General features: G+C 43.4%; 1 protein-coding gene across 3 annotated transcripts in view; it reads right to left on the minus strand.

Moving 5' to 3' along the window:
- Positions 1 to 10,059: 10,059 nt before the first annotated feature.
- LOC119161026 (caspase-1) overlaps positions 10,060 to 21,144 on the minus strand; it is a 74,824-nt gene continuing 63,739 nt past the window's right edge. For all 3 annotated transcript variants that reach the window (XM_037413347.2, XM_037413345.2, XM_075880086.1), the window contains exon 8: positions 10,060 to 17,266. In XM_037413347.2, the coding sequence (XP_037269244.1) occupies positions 17,028 to 17,266 (239 nt within the window). In that variant the 3' untranslated portion in view covers positions 10,060 to 17,027. The remainder of the gene's footprint in view (positions 17,267 to 21,144) is intronic.

Genomic DNA, 21,144 nt, shown 5'->3' on the forward strand with positions numbered 1-21,144 from the left:
CCCCTTAGATTCACGGAATGTACTTCTTCCGATGCTTGATTTTGCAGCCTTACTGTCCCCTGGAACCAGGATTCACGGTCTTGCAAATCCTAGCCAGCTTTTCTGGAGCAGAAAAAAAAAACAGGTCTACGGCGCACCTGCTGGCCACTTTATTGAGGTTATGGGTGACGCCGTGGATATAGGGAATAACGACAAAGTTTCGTTTGTCCCGTCCCTCATCCTTTGTACGGGTTCGAGCATTAGTCTTTGGGCTAATTCTGATTTCTCGGAGTAGACACTCGGCAACGGCGGTCAAAACGTACATCGGGAAACCAGCCTCAGTAATGTGTTCAGTTTGCTGATTAAAGCTGGACCAAATCATGTGATGGAAGGACCTTCGCCGAGCGTTTGTGTGACATGTATTAGCGATAGTGCGCTTCACCACTTTTGAATGTACCGATCCAAAAGGAAGGATTGGCTTGTTTGCACGCGGCTCATAGGCCCAACACACGTGGGAAGGACTCAACGTTAACATGAAACCTAGGGACCTGATGGTTCCTCTGTCCGGAACTTCATTTGTTATAACAAGCGGAGGAAGGCACTTACTGAAAGTTTCCGAAATACTAGTCAAAGATGAAACTGCCGACGATGTTCCAGCGGAATACTTGAACAGTTGTGGATTCCAAGCAATTCTGAATGGCACGATCACGGCTGGCTAAAAATAAATAACTTAAAATGGGGCCAAGGCATGATTCTATGCACACCCCTTGACGTTGCAAGTAAATGCGATCATCCCACTCTACAAATGTCGATCTTAGGTAGTAGTCAAGCAGTAATCGCCATAGAGTGACGGGAAGCAAGCCGGTTAGAAGTGGCGCGACTTGCACATGAACGGAATCCCGGGGTCAGGATGGAAGAGAGGCTTGACACGCACGAGCGCTGTGCCAGGACACGCACAGCGCTCGTGTATATATATATATATATATATATATATATATATATATATATATATATATATATATATATATATATATATATATATATATATATATATATATATATATATATATATATATAGGAAAAATAAAAATTGAGTACGACGCACGTTGGTTTTGCACGGTATATTCTGACCGACGTTTTGCCTGGTGGACCAGCTTTTGTCAAAGTAGCAAGTACATGTCAACGCGCTTGCTTATAAATACGATTCACATGGGATAATAAAGATCGGTGACGTATATCAGCGATTAGACGATTCATAGCGTGAAGTGTTCATGACGGTACAGTTAGATATCATGCAAAAACATAAATATATATACATATATAAAAATGTAGAACACCAAAGAACAGAAATTACTTCGTGCACACAGCAAAACTCTGTAAGAACCGGAGATAGCCCCGCCGTGGTGGTCTAGTGGCTAAGGTACTCGGCTGCTGACCCGCAGGTCGCGGGTTCAAATCCCGGCTGCGGCGGCTGCATTTCCGATGGAGGCGGAAATGTTGTAGGCCCGTGTGCTCAGATTTGGGTGCACGTTAAAGAACCCCAGGTGGTCGAAATTTCCGGAGCCCTCCACTACGGCGTCTCTCATAATCATATGGTGGTTTTGGGACGTTAAACCCCACATATCAATCAATCAATCAAGAACTGGAGATAGATAATGATAGAACAACAATGAAACATGGATATCAAAATATTAAAAACCGCGTGATATTACAGTCAGATTGCGCGTCATATACACAGCTCAGTCGTTGTGATATTAATAAGATGAGTAGTTGATGCTTTTATTGCGCGTGTGCGTTAAAATAAAGTCTCGCATCCACATTCGTGATAGCGGCGGCGATTAATAACTCAAGTGTCTATAAACATTGGATACACAAATATACACAATATCAGAAGCATTAGGGACGGTATCCAACAAGCTTAACCGATCACGCTACGGGCCACGGGTTAAGGCTGATAATGCTGGGTGGTGTTATGACCGTCGTCAGTAGGCGCCGTGCTGTCGCTGAGAAGCGTAGTCGGGCAGCGTTCCCACGCCTGGTACCACAGTTCTCTTGGAACCAGCGTCCAGAGCTGACGGGGGAGTGGCGCTCTTTTAATCCTCAAACAAGTAGCCGACTGGCCGGCTGCCTATGCCCGCCAGGTATTGTCCCTGCTAGCCGGAGCATGAGACGTCGTGTCGCCACGACGCCGTAAGCCGTTCCAGAGAGGACAACAAAGACAGCATCTTCCTTGGAAGAAACCGCGGCCGCCGCCACAAATTGCCCTGCTAATTGAGCGAACAGATTGGCCGACCGTTTGATGTATGCTGTCAGGAGCTTGGGACCCTTCGACCAGCGGCACACACACGACGAGGAAGAGCCCCCCTGGCGCCACCTTGCAGTGCAGTGATCACGACTCAATATTGGATGTTCACGTGAGCCGTGCATGCTCGTACCCCTCACCTGTTGTGTGCGTGTGTGATTGGTGTTCCACTCAAGAAGGAGAACGACCCCGCAAAGTGCTGGACGTGGCTCTGAACCATGTAACAGTTCAACCACCACGTTCGTGGTTTGTGAACTCCTAACCTCATGCTGTAAATTATTGTAAATAGTGCCATAAACCTGTTTGTTTTTCGCATCCCCATTTTGTCAGCGTTCGTTACCTCAATCCGAAGCTACACCACGCTACCACAAGAGACCGGGCAGACCGGGCAGACCGAGATCATCAACAACTGGTGGCAGCGGTGGGATCCACCACAGTGGGCACACTATAAAGCGTGCCTGTACTTTCGTTTACGCCTGTTGACATGGTGTTGAATTTGTAGATGAGGTATGATTCGCGGATTTCCCGATCGTGGTGAGAAGGAAAACCCGATTCAAGTATAGTGACCCTATTTTTTTTTTCGAACGAGTGCCCTGGTAAGCGAATATGTTTTGAGAGCGGGAGGTTAGGTTGCGTATTGATATGCGATTTATGGTTGTTGAAGCGTATTCGGAACGATGTTGCTGTATGGCCGATATACTGTTCTTGGCAGACGGCGCACTCCAGCATGTATATGACGTTAGAGTTGTCACAATTAAAGGGGCCGCGAATTTTAAGTGTGAAATTAGACGACGTACTAACGGCTTCCTGGGTGGTTTGCATATGTAGGCAAACCTTGCAGCGTGCTTTGTTGCAAGGTGCACAGCCAGATGTGGTGGGTTCGTTTAATTTTGACGATGTTAGCATATCGCCGAGATTCTTAGAGCGCCGGTAGACTATACGCGAGGTGGTTCGGGAAAGACATTTTTCAGATGCTCACCTTGGGTAAGGATGTTGTGGTGGCGTTTGAGTATAGAAAGAACCTTTGGCACTGATGCCGAAGAAGTTAATACGAGATTAGTGCCAGCACCTTGTTCAGGCAAACTGTTTGCGCTAAGAATGTCGGCTCTATTCAATTGGTCTGCTCGGTCTATAGCGTCATCGACCAAGTCCACTGGATAGCGTCGTTTATTGAGAGCGCTTTTAAGTTGCTCGCAGTTAGATAGGAAGCCTTCGCGATCGAAACACTATCGCTTAAAACGGTGAGTCTGACTATAAGGTACACCTGTCTTACAATGTCGCACGTGACTGCTCTGAAAATGGAGAAGCTGGTTTCTATCAGTAGGTTTGCGGTATAATTTTGTGATCAATTTTTCTTCAGAAAGCGCCACGGTGACATCCAGAAAGTTAACAGAATTTGTCGAATACCTGTGCGAAAGCTTGATTGAAGGATGGAAATTATTGAATCCATCTACAAATTTTAAGAGCTTGTCCTCCCCATGAGTCCAAATTAAGATTATATCATCTATAAACCGTCTATAAAACAAAGGCTGTAGGTCAGTGCTGGACAGATAATTATTCTCTAGAATGCCCATGAAAATGTTAGCATAAGTAGGGCCTATTCGGGTTCCCATTGACGTGCCACTGATCTGAACGTAATGACAGTTATTAAATGCAAAGTTATTGAGTTGAAGGATAAGCTTCAATAGCAATTGTAAGGTTTTTTTATTGATTGGTTTATCTAGGCAGGAATCCTCGTATGCATTAAGTACTGCAGCAATTCCATCGGCATGCAGTATGTTAGTGTAGAGTGAAGCAACATCCAGTGTTAAGTGTATTGCATTTTGGGAAATGTTAAGACTTAATATGTCTTGAAGAAAATTCTTGGTGTCCTTGACGAATGATGGAAACGTCTCGGGAATATGTTTAATAACGGAATCAACATAGCGCGACAAGTTCTCGGTTGCAGTGTTTATACCGGAGATGATTGGGCGGCCCGGATTACCTTGTTTATGAATCTTCGGGAGTATGTAAAATCTGCCGGCTACAGGGCTGAGCGGAATAAGTGACCGAACAATTATTTCCTCTAGTTTTTTATCTCTTGCTAGAGTCATTAGTTTATCTTGCAAGATGGACTTAAAACTATCTGTTGGGTCGGTTGGGAGGGCTCTATAAAAACTGTCGTCGGAGAGTTGTCGGGTAGCTTCCGCTATGTGATTGATTTGATTGATATGTGGGGTTTAACGTCCCAAAACCACTATATGATTATGAGAGACGCCGTAGTGGAGGGCTCCGGAAATTTAGACCACCTGGGGTTCTTTAACGTGCACCCAAATCTGAGTACACGGGCCTACAACATTTCCGCCTCCATCGGAAATGCAGCCGCCGCAGCCGGGATTCGAACCCGCGCCCTGCGGGTCAGCAGCCGAGTACCTTAGCCACTAGACCACCGCGGCGGGGCGGCTTCCGCTATGTGATCCTTCCTATCAAGAATGACGATTGCTCCTCCCTTATCGGAAGGTTTGATGACAATGTCACGGTTATTGGATAGTTCTTCGAGCGCTGCTTTTTCCTTCTTGGTTAAATTTTGTCGGTAATGAACACGGGTCTTGTACGCCTCAAGGACGTCATGCTGTACAGCCCTGATGTACATATCGAGGCATTGATTACGTTGTGGTGGTAGTGTCCACCTCTTGTGCGACGGCACTGGTATTGTATTGTTATTATAATTTTCACGATCATGAAAGTATTCTCTAAGGCGCATGTTATGTGCAAAGTTATCCAAATCTTTTAAAAGCTGGAATTCACTAAATCCACCTGAGGCTGGGCAAAAAGTAAGACCTTTCGACAATGCAGCTATTCGAGCACAAGAGAGAGTGATAGCCGATAGGTGTATAACATTATCGCTGAGTTCAGTGGGCAGGCTTCTGACCGATGATTTAACAGGAGCATTATTCGTATTAGCGGTATATACAGACGGGTCTATGCCGTCGCGAATGAATTTATTGCATTTAAGCACACTTAAGTTATTCTTTTTCTTATGTTTATAGGCTTCTAAGGATTCCGACTCACGAGACCCTAATTGAGCAGTAAGGCAGGCTTCTTCGCTATGGAGGCTATAGACCGAGCAGACCAATTGAATAGAGCCGACATTCTTAGCGCAACCAGTCTGCCTGAACAAGGTGCTGGTACTAATCTCGTAATAACTTCTTCGGTATCAGTACCAAAGGTTCTTTCTATACTCAAACGCCACCACAACATCCTTACCCAAAGTGAGCATCTGAAAAAAATGTCTTTCCCGAACCACCTCCCCGCCGCGGTGGTCTAGTGGCAAAGGTACTCGGCTGCTGACCCGCAGGTCGCGGGTTCAAATCCCGGCTGCGGCGGCTGCATTTCCGATGGAGGCGGAAATGTCGAGGCCCGTGTGCTCAGATTTGGGTGCACTTAAAGAACCCCAGGTGGTCAAAATTTCCGGAGCCCTCCACTACGGCGTCTCTCATAATCATATGGTGGTTTTGGGACGTTAAACCCCACAAATCAATCCAAATTAGCATGGGAGGGTAAGATGGTGTGACGAATATGACGCGCTAGTCAAGACATGAATAATGTCACAAACCCGTCACGTACGTCGTGAAACACATCTCGACAGACAGTGGCACATGCCCATGGGCGGGTATGTGCCGCTGGTAAGTGGGTATGCGCCAGGGGTGATTGACATTTAGTATCTACCCAGGCACGACGAGAACACAGCCCCGCCGCAGTGGTCTAGTCGCTAAGGTACCCGGCTGCTGACCCGCAGGGCGCGGGTTCGAATCCCGGCTGCGGCGGCTGCATTTCCGATGGAGGCGGAAATGTTGTAGGCCCGTGTGCTCAGATTTGGGTGCACGTTAAAGAACCCCAGGTGGTCAAAATTTCCGGAGCCCTCCACTACGGCGTCTCTCATAATCATATGGTGGTTTTGGGACGTTAAACCCCACAAATCAATCAAATCCCGAACCACCTCGCGTATAGTCTACCGGCGCTCTAAGAATCTCCGCGATATGCTAACAGCGTCAAAATTAAACGAACCCACAACATCTGGCTGTGCACCTTGCAACAAACCACGCTGCAAGGTTTGCCTACATATGCAAACCACCCAGGAAGCCGTTAGTACGTCGTCTAATTTCACCCTTAAAATTCGCAGCCCCTTTAATTGCGACAGCTCTAACGTCAATACATGCTGGAGTGCGCCGTCTGCCAAGAACAGTATATTGGCCATACAGAAACATCGTTCCGAATACGCTTCAACAACCGTAAATCGCATACCAATACGCAACCTAACCTCCCGCTCTCAAAACATATTCGCTTACCAGGGCACTCGTTCGAAAAAATTAGCGTCACTATACTTGAATCGGGTTTTCATTCTCACCACGATCGGGAAATCCGCGAATCGTACCTTATCTGCAAATTCAACACCGTGTCATCAGGCATAAACGAAAGTACAGGCACGCTTTCTAGTGTGCCCACCAAGCATTATCAGCCTTAACCTATGGCCCGTAGCGTGATCGGTTAAGCTTGTCGGCCCTGCCGCGGTGGTCTAGTGGCTAAGGTACTCGGCTGCTGACCCGCAGGTCGCGGGTTCGAATCCCGGCTGCGGCGGCTGCATTTCCGATGGAGGCGGAAATGTTGTAGGCCCGTGTGCTCAGATTTGGGTGCACGTTAAAGAACCCCAGGTGGTGGAAATTTCCGGAGCCCTCCACTACGGCGTCTCTCATAATCATATGGTGGTTTTGGGACGTTAAATCCCACATATCAAACAAGCTTGTTGGATACCGTCTCTAATGCTTCTGTTATTGTGTATATTTGTGTAACCAAAGTTTACAGTCACTTGAGTTTATTAATCGCCGCTGCTATCACGAATATGGATGCGAGACTTCATTTTAACGCGCACGCGCAATAAAAGCATCAACTACTCATTTTATTCATATCACAACGACTGAGCTGTGTATATGCCGCGCAATCTGTCTGTAATATCACGCGGTTTTTGATATTTTGATATCCATGTTTCATTGTTGTTTTATCATTATCTATCTCCGGTTCTCACAGAGTTATGCTGTGTGCACGAAAAAGTAATTTCTGTTCTTTGGTGTTCTACATTTTTATATATGTATATATATATATATATTTATGTTTTTTCATCATATCTAACTGTACCGTCATGAACAATTCACGCTATGAATCATCTAATCGCTGATGTACGTCGCCGATCTTTATTATCCCATGCGAATCGTATTTATAAGCAAGCGCGTTGACGTGTACTTGTAACTTTGACAAAGGCTGGTCCACCAGCCGAAACGTCAGTCAGAATATACCGTACAAAACCAACGTGCGTCGTACTCTATTTTTCCTTATTCTACCGGGGCTAGCGTTACTTCCTTGCTGCAACTCGATATATATATATATATATATATATATATATATATATATATATATATATATATATATATATATATATATATATAGGATATGGCACAACGGGAGCGTTGTCAACAAGGATAAATATATTTATTGCCCAACAGTTTCGGGAGGGGTCCTCCCTTTCATCAGGGGATGAGTTATGAACTTCCAAACTTTCTTTCAAGGCGAGAGAGACGCGGCAGCAACGAAGTTTGGAAGTTCATGTTAGTATAACTCATCCCCTGATGAAGGGGGGACCCCTCCCGAAACTGTTAGGAAATAAATATATTTATCCTTGTTGACAACGCTCCCGTTGTGCCATATCCCATACCTTCACGAAGAGTAACTGGCCCATTGAATTACTCCCGCTATATATATATATATATATATATATATATATATATATATATATATATATATATATATATATATATATATACTGTTACACGACATCGGGCATCGGGAACGACAGAGATTACATACCCGTTGTTGCACTTGTGGACACAAGGGTTCACATATCAGTCATGAATTCAGAATTTTGTTGCCGCCTTCGGAAAGTTGTAATGCCACCCACAGTACCACTCCTTCAGGTCACCGACAGGGCACGCTTCCCGTGCTTGAAATGTGCTCCGCGCGTGTGCCGATCACTCCACGACAGCACTATTTGCCGTGCTCGAGAAATGTTCCCATGAACTTATCCTCAGCATGGAGTTTTTGGCCGCCCACTTTGCCCTTATTGATTGTGGAACCGGCATGCTTCAACTTGATTTACCGTGTTACCATGACGACCCAACACCAGCTCAATCACGTTCGCCTGGCACCTCAAGCTGTTGTAGGTAAACCTGAGGTCTGTCCCTCCTATTCCCAATAAGTGATTACGTGTTGACACCTATTGCTGACGTTTTGCTGGCCAAAAATGTTGCCGTGCATCACACATTTTAGACAGTCACGGGATATACAGCATCTCTTCCGATCCTAAACTTCAGCTGGTGCGCTCAAGTTATCCCAGATGGTATGACATTTTCTTCGTCCTCTGCTCCATTCTCCTCGCAGAGCGCAGCGGATGCCATTATCGGCAAGATGATTGCCCCTGACCTTCTTTCAGCATAGACAGCTGATATCCGGCACCTGCTGAAATCCTACCATGACATCTTGGACTTTGATGACCACCCTTTGGGCCACACATCCTTCGTAACTCATAGAATCAACACTGGAGACTCCAGCCTCATCCGACGACATCCTTATCCCGCGTCTAATGCTGAGCAACAAGTTATCCAGTACGAAGTTGAAAAAATGCTCACAAAAGACGTCAGCGAATCTTCCTGCAGTCCATGGGCATCACCGGTCGTGCTAGTCAAGGAGGACAGCAGCTGGCGCTTCTGCATAAACTAACGTCACGTGAACAAAGTAGCATGTAAAGACGTGTATCCACAACCGCGGATTGACAATGCTCTCGACTGCCTACATGGGTCTGCCCACTTCTGATCTATCGGCTTTCGATAAGGATATTGGCAGATTTCTGTCGATCATGGAGACCATGAGAAAACCGCATTCATTACATGGCAATATTTTGTACGTGTGTCTTTATATAGAGAAGCCATACATAAGTAATTCTAAGGATCCTAACGTTTATCGCGCTGTATTGACAATGTAACGCGATGCTTAAAAGAGCAAGTGTTTGCAACGCTTTGCTAAGACGGCACGGTGGTGGCCCCTGCCCGCCGCTTTGTGTTCTACACCTTATCGTCTCCGAGACAGAGCGCATGCCTTCTTTCGTTTTCGAAGATAACTTCTAGATAGCGCTTGTGTCTAACGTGCCTCGATGCGCTCGTTCGCCTTCGCTGCACGGATCCAGACACTTCAACGCAACACCTCCAGAATACAATTCACCAATTTTCCCGTGCAGAACATCAAATAAACGTTTTGTTCACTCTCTCCAGACGCAAGACTGTACCATCTTTCAACGACATTTGCAGTGAAAGAGGCAGATATGGAGCCAATTTGTTATTGGGGTTTTACCAAGCAACTGCCTTCAGCACCCTTATAACATTACTTACTTCCCCCTCCATCTTGGCCCATTTCGACCCGTCACTCCATACTGAAGTTCGACCGACGCCAGCGGACATGAATCGGTGCTGTGCCCAGCGGCAACAAGGACAGGATCGCGTCATTGTTTATGCCAATCGCCGCCTTTCTTCTTTGGAGAGCAAGCTTTCCATCACAGAGCGTGAGTGTCTCGCACCAGTCTGGACAGTCGGAAAAGTTCGACCATACTTGTTTGGCAGCATTTTTTTGGTAATTACAGATCACTATGCCCTATGCTGGCTGTCGTGCCTTAAAGATCCAACTGCACGACTTGCAACTGCTGATTCATTGACAATTTATTCTCACTTATACAACATGAAAAGCACACTTGCAAAAGCAAAAATTGAGCCCACATCTTGTGTAGAATAAAGCCAGGCACTCACTTCAACTTAAAAATGTTCAATCAGACAAAATGACAGGCGTGACAAGGCAAGGTACAAAAACAAGCACTCGGCACTCGCATTTTGTTCCTCTATCAGTGAAATTTTACCAGCTATACGTCTCAAGAATGAGCACAGCACACAGCAGTCAATTTTCATAAACTTGACCTCACTGGAACATAGAAAGCTGGCTTCATTTGTCGAAAGCTTAAAATACAACACATACTCATGAAATAGTCATGAGTCAGGAATCGCACATTAACTAAAAAGCTTCCTAAAAGGTTTATATTATGCCCAGTGTGAGAATACACCAACTAACTACTTTCAAGTTAATGAATGTTAATAGCAGGAGGGTTTAAATCGACCTTACTGTTATTACACATTGACAAGTATTGAGTACCACAAACAATGGCAACATATCGCAATATCATGTCCTTCTCTTTTCATTTCATTATTACAGTGCACAAGAATTATGGGTTTAAATTGCAGTTAGAGCAACAAAGGGACTGAGCAAGCTTGAATACGATGAAAAAGCACTGGCTATGAAACCACTCCAGATAAGTACTTGAACAGCAAACGAAAACTTGCTTTCAAAATTAAACAAGACAGCCATCACCGGGCAACAGCCAAGGTCACCACAATGTTAAGAGCTATACATTTGTCAGCATGGCTGTCAGATTATATCTCCAACTGTCCTATGTTGTCTGCATCTTGGACAGACTCGAACTAGGCAAGCAGAAAGCCGAATGATATACAATGTTATCATATTTGTTGTATCTACCACTGCACTACTTGCTGCTGTAGATGCGACAACACACTGCCCTGATGCTTCTGAAGAGTTCTGTTACCAATAGAGTGAAGAACTAGATAAAAACCATGCACTAAGTCTGTCATTCTTTTTCCTGCTTCTCTATTGTTCATATCTGCCCAGGAGGTAGCAATTCCGATTCCGACAAGAATAGTGAATTTGGAACAAGTGGTCAACATTACATGAACTACATATTAACTGCACCTGGTTGCATCTCCACTGGGATTGAGGTGTCCACAGTGTGGGTCAACATTTGTGACTCAAGTCGCAGGCATAGTTTGGCCGACCTTAGTCACCAAAGCCAGGTATGCCAAACCCCAGTAAAAGAATATTAAAATTTCTTCCCCAACCTTACAAACCATTCAGTTATACATTCACATTAAAACTACATAATTTGTGCAAGTTTTGCCATGAACTGCAAGCACTTCCATTTTTTTTCTTGGTTTTACAAATGTCTGCAATACTGTAATGCAGTAAAAATGATATGGTTATGGTGAAGTGATGCAGTTCACATGGCATAAATACAGTATCAAGTATATGGTGATGAACAGTAAAAATTTGGTCTTTATATTCTAAGGGAATACACCCTGCCTGGTTAGTTGTTGTATTCTCATAGGCATGCAATGTTATGCCTATGCCTTCACCAAGTTCTAACAAGGGAAACTAACCTATGGTGCACTTCCAAGATCAAAAGAAACATTTCATGACCCCCTCTTTCCAACCAGTTGTGTGCAGTGCTACAACAACTTGAATGCCAACTAAAACCCGCCCAAAAATAGAGCAGGAGGCAAGCGACCTCTGTGTGAATTTAAAAAGAAGCACACAATCCTTGCTCATGTCGATGCCTACATTTCACTATTCAGAATAACTTCAAGGCGGCACTGTTCCCATTCCAGAGAGCTTAGCATGATGGAAGAAAAGCCATGAAAATAATGTACATTTACTGAGTGTCCAAGAAACTTCTATCTTTTTCACATTTACAGCCTCAAACATTCTTCAAACAATTATTGAGGAGTATAAAAATGCCCTGTACGATCTTCACATGTACCGCTCCATCAGCTGATTTAATGAGGGTAAAAATGTGCGCCAAAGTTGCAAGGTTATGTTCCAAGCACTGTCGCTTGCCAAGTACAATGCCTCAGCCTAAAATATAAGATGGCCACCCAAGTAAAAAAAAAATGTGCATTAGCGAAAAAGTGAGAAAAATGCTGGAAATAAAGCGTACAATAAAAGAGAACAATCGCAGCCAGAAACAGGGTCCGTGCAATTCTTGTGGTGTATATAATAAAATGGCACAGAAGCACACACAATCAAGAAAAACCCAAGTACAACAATTGCTAAACTGCAATTCCTGTCTCCATAACCTGCCTGCATAAGCTCACAAAATTAAATGTAAAAACTACAGTGATGCTGAACCAAGCAAGTATCTCCAAATTATCCAGTCCCAAGTAAACTATGAAATCAAGCATACATACAGTCCAAGTAAGTTCAACCATAACACAAGTAACAATGCAAAGTTAAAGTTCTCCACAGTCAAAATATACTGTTCTCTAGCAGATAGACAGCCGGAATAGTAAAAAAAAAGCATTTCATGGCATCTTTTTGTTCCAAGATCTTTCTGAATGCCATGAATAGGAATCTTTCCATAACATTACTGTTCAAAACACTCAAAGGAAACATTTGAAACAAATTATGTATACCCCAAGCATACTATTTGCACCTACTCTGTACTGACAAAATAAAAATGCCACGGAAAAAAGGACGATCAGTCTTTGCAGAACTAAATACTGGCAGAGTTTTCCACAACTACAACGAGAATATGACACATATAGCAATAGCGGGCAGAAGCCCAAATCTGCTGTTTCTTAAGTTTTCTCAACTTCTTGTGCCTTATACAAACTTGTACGTACTACGTACGAAAGACCCATTACATTTAGCCACCCACTAAGTAATGTCAAGCCATAGTAAAAGACTGGTAAATTGTAAAAAAAAGGAATCCCATTTTCCCCAGTTTTTACAGTATCCAACAACACCGACAAATCCAATTCACACTTTAATAAAGAAAGCTAAGGTCACTTCATGTATCATTACCACATCTTAAGGCTCCAAGTTAACATATATTAAAAGTGTTTACTTGCTATGTTTACAACTGCTTTATTTTGGACCAGGATACAATACACTCAGGCTATACTACTGAACAATCAATTCAGGCAAAACAATTAAAGGTCTGACTGCAATCTTCTTAGACATTTAGTTTTTGTTGCAGCAAAGTTCTCCAAAGTAGTCTCTCATTGTGTTGGGAAAGCCGAGAAAATGTTTGAATATTAAAGCACAAAAACATTTATGCATAATAAAGCATCTCTTCAAGCAACGTCCCCCATAGCAGTGTAGTGATAAATAAGATACCATTCTATATGTAATGAATATTAGCATTCAATGACATCATTGCCAATTATTCAGACTTTAAAACCATTTTCATGTTTTAGCACCAGAAATGACAACAGGCTGTACATATTTTTATAAGCCCCTTGTAACAAATGTCTTCAACATTTGCCAACTTTTACAGGCACTATTGCATGATACTGAGTAGTGCTCAAACTGAACTGCTAATTAATGTTGGAAGAACACAGGCTTTTAACATCAAATTGAATACTAAGAGGCTTCGTATTTTTAAGGTAATACTTCATTAAAGTATGCAAAATCTTATGGTGAAATAGGCAAAAATAAAATCTTATCTCAAATATGTTTCAACCTGTGAACTAAATGTATATCCCGTAATGTAGTGGGAGGTGGGCTCTAATCATTGCAGCGAGATCATACTAATAGGTTTTATCAAATAAATGAAAAATGAAAATCAATGTTCTTAACACTGATATAGAACAGGTATGTGACATGCAACTCAAATTTTGAATAACTGATACAGCCCGTCTGTTTCTTCAAAGTAACCAGTGGTTTGTTGGATTACATCCAAGTTAAAAGGTGTAGTTTTTTTATTCGATAATCAAGATCTTACAGGCACTCACTACAGTTATTGCCAGACGCATAGTACTACTAACATTAATGCCTGTAATATATCACAACGCCTTAGAGGGTCAGCATGATGCACTCTCCCCATTAAGAGCCTAATATGTGCTAATATGGAAAGTACGGGCATTGCAAATCAATGACTACAGCATGCGCACACTATATGTACATAGATCACGAACCGAGGATCATATCTGCAATATATACAACCGATACCTCAGATAAAGTCTGCGCATGCCTCTCCTCAGAAAAGCCACTCAGGTTGCAAGGCAAGCATTTCTACATTGCATTCATGCCACTTGCAGTGCACGAATAGCCAGCAGCCCCCCCCCCCCCCCTCCCCTCCGAGCGAGGAAATTCGGGATTTCAACAAACCACACAGCCTTCACAATTGTTTATGAAGATACAACGCACAAGAGGAACGAAAAAAAAGCCAGCCACCATCAATAGACAGATGGCTTGCAATAAAAAAGAAGGCTTAGATAAGTTGACACACCTCAATCATTATCATACACACAGTGCAAAGAAAGGACCACACACTAGTTGGAGGATTCGTCACCATTTATAAACAAAGCCTTTTTCGCACCCGTTTGAACAAGCCGGTCTGCATTCATTAAAATATCGAAACAATATTACATGCCGGCCATGCTACCATGACCCATGCATGACGTCGAAATGCCCTTGGAAAGCCGACGTTTGCACAAAAAGTTAGTTGCTTCAAGACAAGCCTTTGGCTCAAACGCAGAGCAGGAAATTATGCTCGGAGGAAAGAACTACAACAAAAAACATCTACCACAAGCAGTGTTTTCCAGGGACCACAAAGAAAGATAACAGCTGACATCACTCTCGCACACCTCAATATTTTTGCATTGCAGCAGCTATACTAAAGTAAAAGTGTTGGTTGACAATAAAATACACGGCTGAATTTGGCTTTAGTCATGAAGGACATTGAAAAGGCACCTAAGGTTAGAGTACCTTTATCAACCTAAGTGTAATTCATGCATGCACTTGGTATAGTACTAATAGTACTTTATGCATGCTATACTCTGATCATAAACTGATGCCACTGCCACAGCCCATCCAGGCAAAAGCATCATTTGTCAAGCAGCAAATGTACGTAAAACAACATGAGAACAGGAAAATAGCTGACGGACAAGTCTTCCTAAACCAAAGCTATGCTAACATGCAAAATATTTCCACCATAGTGCCGAAATTTATACACGTTTTTTTTTTTCTCAATGTGTGAATTTTAGCGCACACACAGGCTCTGCACACTACAATGTTTAAGCCTTATTTCAACACCATAAAATGGTATGAACACATCCTAAAAATATTCTGCATACATGGAGCATAGATTTTAAAAAATCATGTGATATTTGCAACAGCAATGGGATGGCGCTGGCCTCTACAAGTTTGCAAACAGAGATTAAAAAAAATTAGGGAGCTTTTAGCCCAGCCCACAACACTCCAGAGAATAATTAAGTTGTCAATGAACAGTAATGACATAAAGAGATCCTTACAGTTATGAAAATATCTTTTTTTGCTTTTCATTGATACACAAACAATGACTGAGGCAGTGAACTTTCCCAAAACTGTTAACTCTCCTACAAAAGCAAGAAACACTTCATGTAACTTCGTGGCAAGGATACATTCAAAGTGGGTGAGCCCAATTATGTCCCTACAATTCACTCTACTGTCATGAAAGTTCAAAGGCCAAAAACCTTCGTCCACTCAACCGAAAAGCTCTGTGTGACAGTGCTGCAGTTTCTGGCACTAAGCTGACTGAAGTGACACCTAGGGTGCTTAGTCCTCCCAACTAAAAGAAAACCAACAAGCATGAGATTAGCCAGAACGGACATAATGGCGCTATATTGCCTTACTACCACCAGCCTCAGGAACATCTGGGACAAAAGGTGCAGTCTTGTGCAAAGTTTTAAAGGCGAGAGTGACAGCAAGTACAACTCATGATTCAATTATTAAATTCCAGGACATTTGCAAAGTCTTCTTGTTTACAAATCTCACACACCCTTAATTCTGTACACCAATAGCAGATGCAACTGCAAGCACCCTTTCTTTTCTTCTTTATGCACTGAGCTTTGCTTTTCATAGTACAAAACAAATTTACTGATGCATGAAGCCACACAGATGGTTATGTCAGAAAGAGTTTGAGGACTGAGCACAGTAAAATACAGCTGTACGCAGTATGTTTGCAAAAGCCCTTGACAGACAGGTATTCTCGTATTCTCGCTTGGTCATAATATGGTATGGTGTACCACTGCCACCATATTATCACCACAGTTTTGAAACGCTCTAGGAAAGGTGCACACACAGATGAAACCAGGCTGAATCAATAAAGTTGATGGCATAAATGTTAACGAGCTCTAAAACACCATGTTCATGCACATCTGCTAAGCCAGCAGTGAAGTTTTCACATTTTCTCAAGTTTTCCATACAGCAGAACTTTCATTCATTATTGAAAGCATCTCATGGTGCTTCATTGCCACTTGTCTTTTACCACTTTGCACTGCATTGAATGATTTAATTTCTCCCTGTCTTGAGGTACCTAAGCACTTTTTGTCCTCGGAGTATATTAACTGTTTCTCAATGACAACCAAAAATATTCTGCATAGCAGCTTAGCACAATAGACAGTCCTCAAACTTTTTCAGCGTAGATGTAAATATGGCATACCATCACAACAGGTAATATAAAATAAAAAGAAAGCACGGAACTAAGGAACATTACAAAAAGTGGGACATAAAATAAATGCACTGACACACATACAGCTGTTTCTATATGTACTATGCTTTCTTTTTTTCCTCTCTCTCTTTTTTTTCCTACTTAGAAACTCTCACACGCATAACTTGCCCTGATAAGAATCCTTTTGCAAGGGACTAGTTCAGCCAGTGGAGTTGGCCAAATCGAAGAAACACCCAATGACGTAATCTCACACTTAGCTTTGGTCCTTTTAAGCAAAACGAGGAAGGACAGGTGAGGGCACGGCCCACATCACACTCATAATCAAAGGCATGTGTCCTAGCCCCGCTGCCCCAAGAAGACTAGTCGGGTGAGCGTGGACGTGATGGATGGCACTTGCTTCTTCCGGTCCATGTTAGGGTCACCTGGCACGCACGACTCGAAGTAAAGAGCAACACGGCGGCACACGACTGTCAGCATGGACAACAGGTCCGCAGACCGTGCTCGCTCGTGGAGCACCGAGCACAGGGCCTGTATGAACCACGAGCCTTGCGATGTATTGCGCCAGGAGTAGAACCCTAAAGGAAAAAGGATAGACAGGAGGAATGTCAGCCACGGTCTTCTCAAGGTGCTTTTCAAATAGCCAAGCAATAGACGCAAAATAGATACGCTGTATTGTGCAAAAGCTCTTGAACTATACTAGACTCACACTTCACTAGCAACTTAAGAAAGACGGTGATGCATACATAAAACCAGAATGCAGACTAAGGTGCAGTCGTATAATCAATACACATAATATAGGCTGCAAGAAAATAGCAAAAGAACACCGCATTTATTCGAATTTAGACCGATAGTTCTTTTTCAAATTTCTTTGCATCAAGCTTCAGTGTCAGCTTAGGCTGGAGTATTTTGAAAATCGCGCCATTTTTTATTCAGAAAATTGGTGCACAACTAGCTCCATCTAGACGGCATCATAGGCGTTAGTAGCCAAGCCAACACCTGGCTTAAGTACACATGTGTGATGCTGCTATTTTGATCATGTAGTTTAGGCGAGCCGTCTGTCATTTTGAGTCGTGCTTCGAGTGATCTGTGTGTGGTGTAGCTCAATGGCACCAAACAGGCGGTGTCATTATAGTCTCACTTATGAAAGAAAAGGTGTCCTAGCCGCGAAGTCGTCGTCCAACGCTGAAGCCGGGCGGGACCTCGAAGTGGACCAAAAAAATGTGCATCCCTGTAAGGGCTACAGAGTGGTTCGACAACTTGGGAACTTTGATTGTGCACTCTTTAAAAAGTGCGGCATATCCAATGTGCTTGATGGCTCAGAGGATTGCGAAGCGTTTGAAGACAGCGACGAAATAGTCAGTGATGAGAGGAGCAGTGACAGCGGCTCAGAATAAGCATAGCATCTTTGTGATGCAAATGACTAGATGTCGCGCGAAAAAAATGACGACAGAAAGCAAGCGCAACAGGACTTGCGGCTGTATGTTTATCGAACTATTTGCATCATGAACCTACTGCTTTGTTTCATCTTCATTTTCAACAAATGTTTTCTCTTTGTGAACGCTCTCTTTGCTGTTTGGTTCAGCCTACATTCACTGTAAGTTTTCTTTTTTTCCAAGTGTAAGACTTTTGGGGGTCAGTTAAGAATAGAAATTGGCCTACATTCGAGTAAATACAGTAATAAACAAAACTAAATTCTCCAGTAGAGATCAATGTCTATATATAATTTTAAAGAAAGTGAACATTTATTTTTTATGGTGCTAGCTGCTAGCGATGTAAGGTACTAGCAGTGAGGCTGAGCTCTTTTGAACCAAAAAAGAAGTGAAACAAAAGTCGGGAAAAAAAGTCAACAAGTAAAAATACCCAAATAAAATATGATAATGGTGAAATTTAATGGCTATAGAGGAGGCCCACGCCATGGAGGGCACTGCGCTACCAGGCGCTGCTGGAGAATGTGAAGAGAAAACTCATTACTCCAGCGTTCGCCTCTCCACTGTCCCCTTTAAGCTGCCTTGAAGACACATTGCTTTGCTCGCACACTGCACGCGTTCTGCACGGTTTTTTTAGAATTTCGTGTCATGCACGGTTAGGATGTACACGCTTCTGGATCCGCGTTTAAAAAGATCGTAACAATTTAAGATTTTTTTCCTGGCAGCAATTTGATGAAAGGTCTGTTCAGCCCTGTAGCAGATGTGGAGCAAGTGATAGCAGATGACGCCATAATCAATCTATAAAAACATGTGCGATGGCAAAATGCCTCGTTAAAAAAAAAACAATAGAGTAGCAATTGTGACCATCTGGTGTGCAAAGAAATATTTTGTACAAGAACTGCACGGAGATGGCTACGCATGAAAATTTATTTCTCAAACATTTTGCGTGCTCCAATGATTGAATCATCATTACTTTTAATGAAACATATCCAAAGAGTAATACGCTTGTTGTACTCGCTGTTAGACATGGTGCATGTCTGAATTCGATAATAAATTTTGCACCGAAATCACGACCACACTGCAAAAGAAGAAAACAAATAAACAGGACGGGCACTTGTTACAAGACAAACGTGCTTGTTAATAACCACATGTTAATCTTACCCTTAAAACGTGAAGGATGGTTGCTTGCTAGGCTCGTTGGTGCATTTCAGCATATGTAACAGCACATCTTTCATCTTTTCTAGTTTTATCCGCTGTTACATATCTTCATACAGGTTGGTTTGAAAGTGTCAAGTTTATAATACCCTTTTATCTTTGCTTTACTTCATAATTACGCATGCGTAAAACAAAATTTTCCCTTAGTGTGAATTCAGGTATCAATAGAATGGGTGCTGGCTTGAGTCATTTTAGCAGTTTCCTACTAAATGTCTGCTACAAATCACTGTTGAAGCTTTTGTCAACCACAAACTTTCATCGACGCTGGATATAAAAATTATATACAGTAAAGTCTCGTTATTTGGACCCCCGTTAATTTGAAGTTTAGGTAAATTTTGCCACAGCATCTGGTCCCGTCCAAAATGTAAATTGTTCTATGACTGAAAGCTCTAATTATATCCGACAAATTCGGTTGCGCTTTGGCTAATTCGAATGCCCGACTGCGGTCGAGTCACGACGGGAAAGCAGCAGCGGATTCCGCCGGCCGAATTGACGGCGCACCTAAACAACTTTGGGATCGGATTGCAGCCTCCGAGATTCAAAACTTCGTCCATGGGTAGTACATCTCACATGCACCCTCCCCCACCCCCCCAAAAAAAAAAAAAAAACACATGGTGATTTAAACAACCAAAATGGAAGGCAGTGCATTGCTACTGTCATCAGCAACGACCAACCTATGGATTTGCCTTTCCCTTTTTCGCGCACGTCAAACACGTTTGCGTGACTCGCCGGTTTTTATTTCATTTTGATCACCGTGCGTTTTTTTTGTGTGTATGTGTGTTCAAGTTGTCCACTTTGTGCGTGCGCGCGGGTAACCAACGCGTGAGCGACGCCGAGATTGCTTCCCCTCCGTGTCCTGTGGCCCCAACCGCCCCAACTCCTGCAGCAAACAGGGTGAAGTATGAAGCAAAGGATTTGGCTTCGAAGGTGAAAATATTGAAGGCGTTGCAAGCGGGAGCATCCCCAAAAGAAGTGATGGAAAAATTCAATGTGAAGAAAAGCACACTGAGCACTTATGTGAAAAACGAAGAGCAGATTATGCAAGCGTATGACGGGGACATGTTTGGCGAACAAAGGAAGAAGCTTCGAACGACAGCGCATCCCAAGCTAGAAGAAGCGCTGTTGCGCTGGATTGCCATTTCACGCGACGCGCGTTTGCCCTTGAGCGGCCCCCTTATCTGTGCACAAGCAGAGAAGTTCGCGGTGACCGTGAACATTGACTTCTTCAATGCGTCGGAAGGCTAGTTCGACCGCTTCAAGAAGCGACAGGGGCTGGTGTTCCACAACGTGTGTAGTGAAAGAGGTGCGCTTGACGAAAGTGTTGTGCAGGGCTGGTGGTCCTGCACAACATTTTCAATGCTGATAAGACAGTGCTGTTCTATAAGGCTCTGCATGACAAGACAATCGTGTTTCAGGGGGACCCGTGCTGCAGTGAAAAATGAAGTAAAGAGCACGTGCCAGTTCTTCTGGCTACTAACATGACCGGCACAGAGCGGCTGCTGCTGCTGGTGATCGGGAAGGCTGCGAAGCCAAGATGTTTTAAAAATATTAGACACCTACCTGTTGAATACCGGTTCAACAAAAAGGCTTGGATGACTGCCGAACTCTTTCAAGCCTAGCTGCGTCAGCTTGACCACCGCTTTGCGGCCAAGGCTCGGAAGGTGTTGTTCGTGCTAGACAACTGTAGTGCGCTCACGAAGATGTCCGGGCTCGAGAACATTGAATTGCTATTCCTGCCTCCGAACACAACGGCTTCCCTGTAGCCGATGGACCAAGGAATCATACAGTTCGTGAAAAGCCGCTATCGACGG

This window comes from Rhipicephalus microplus, chromosome X (genome assembly GCF_043290135.1).
Source record: "Rhipicephalus microplus isolate Deutch F79 chromosome X, USDA_Rmic, whole genome shotgun sequence".
Lineage (NCBI taxonomy): Eukaryota > Metazoa > Arthropoda > Arachnida > Ixodida > Ixodidae > Rhipicephalus > Rhipicephalus microplus.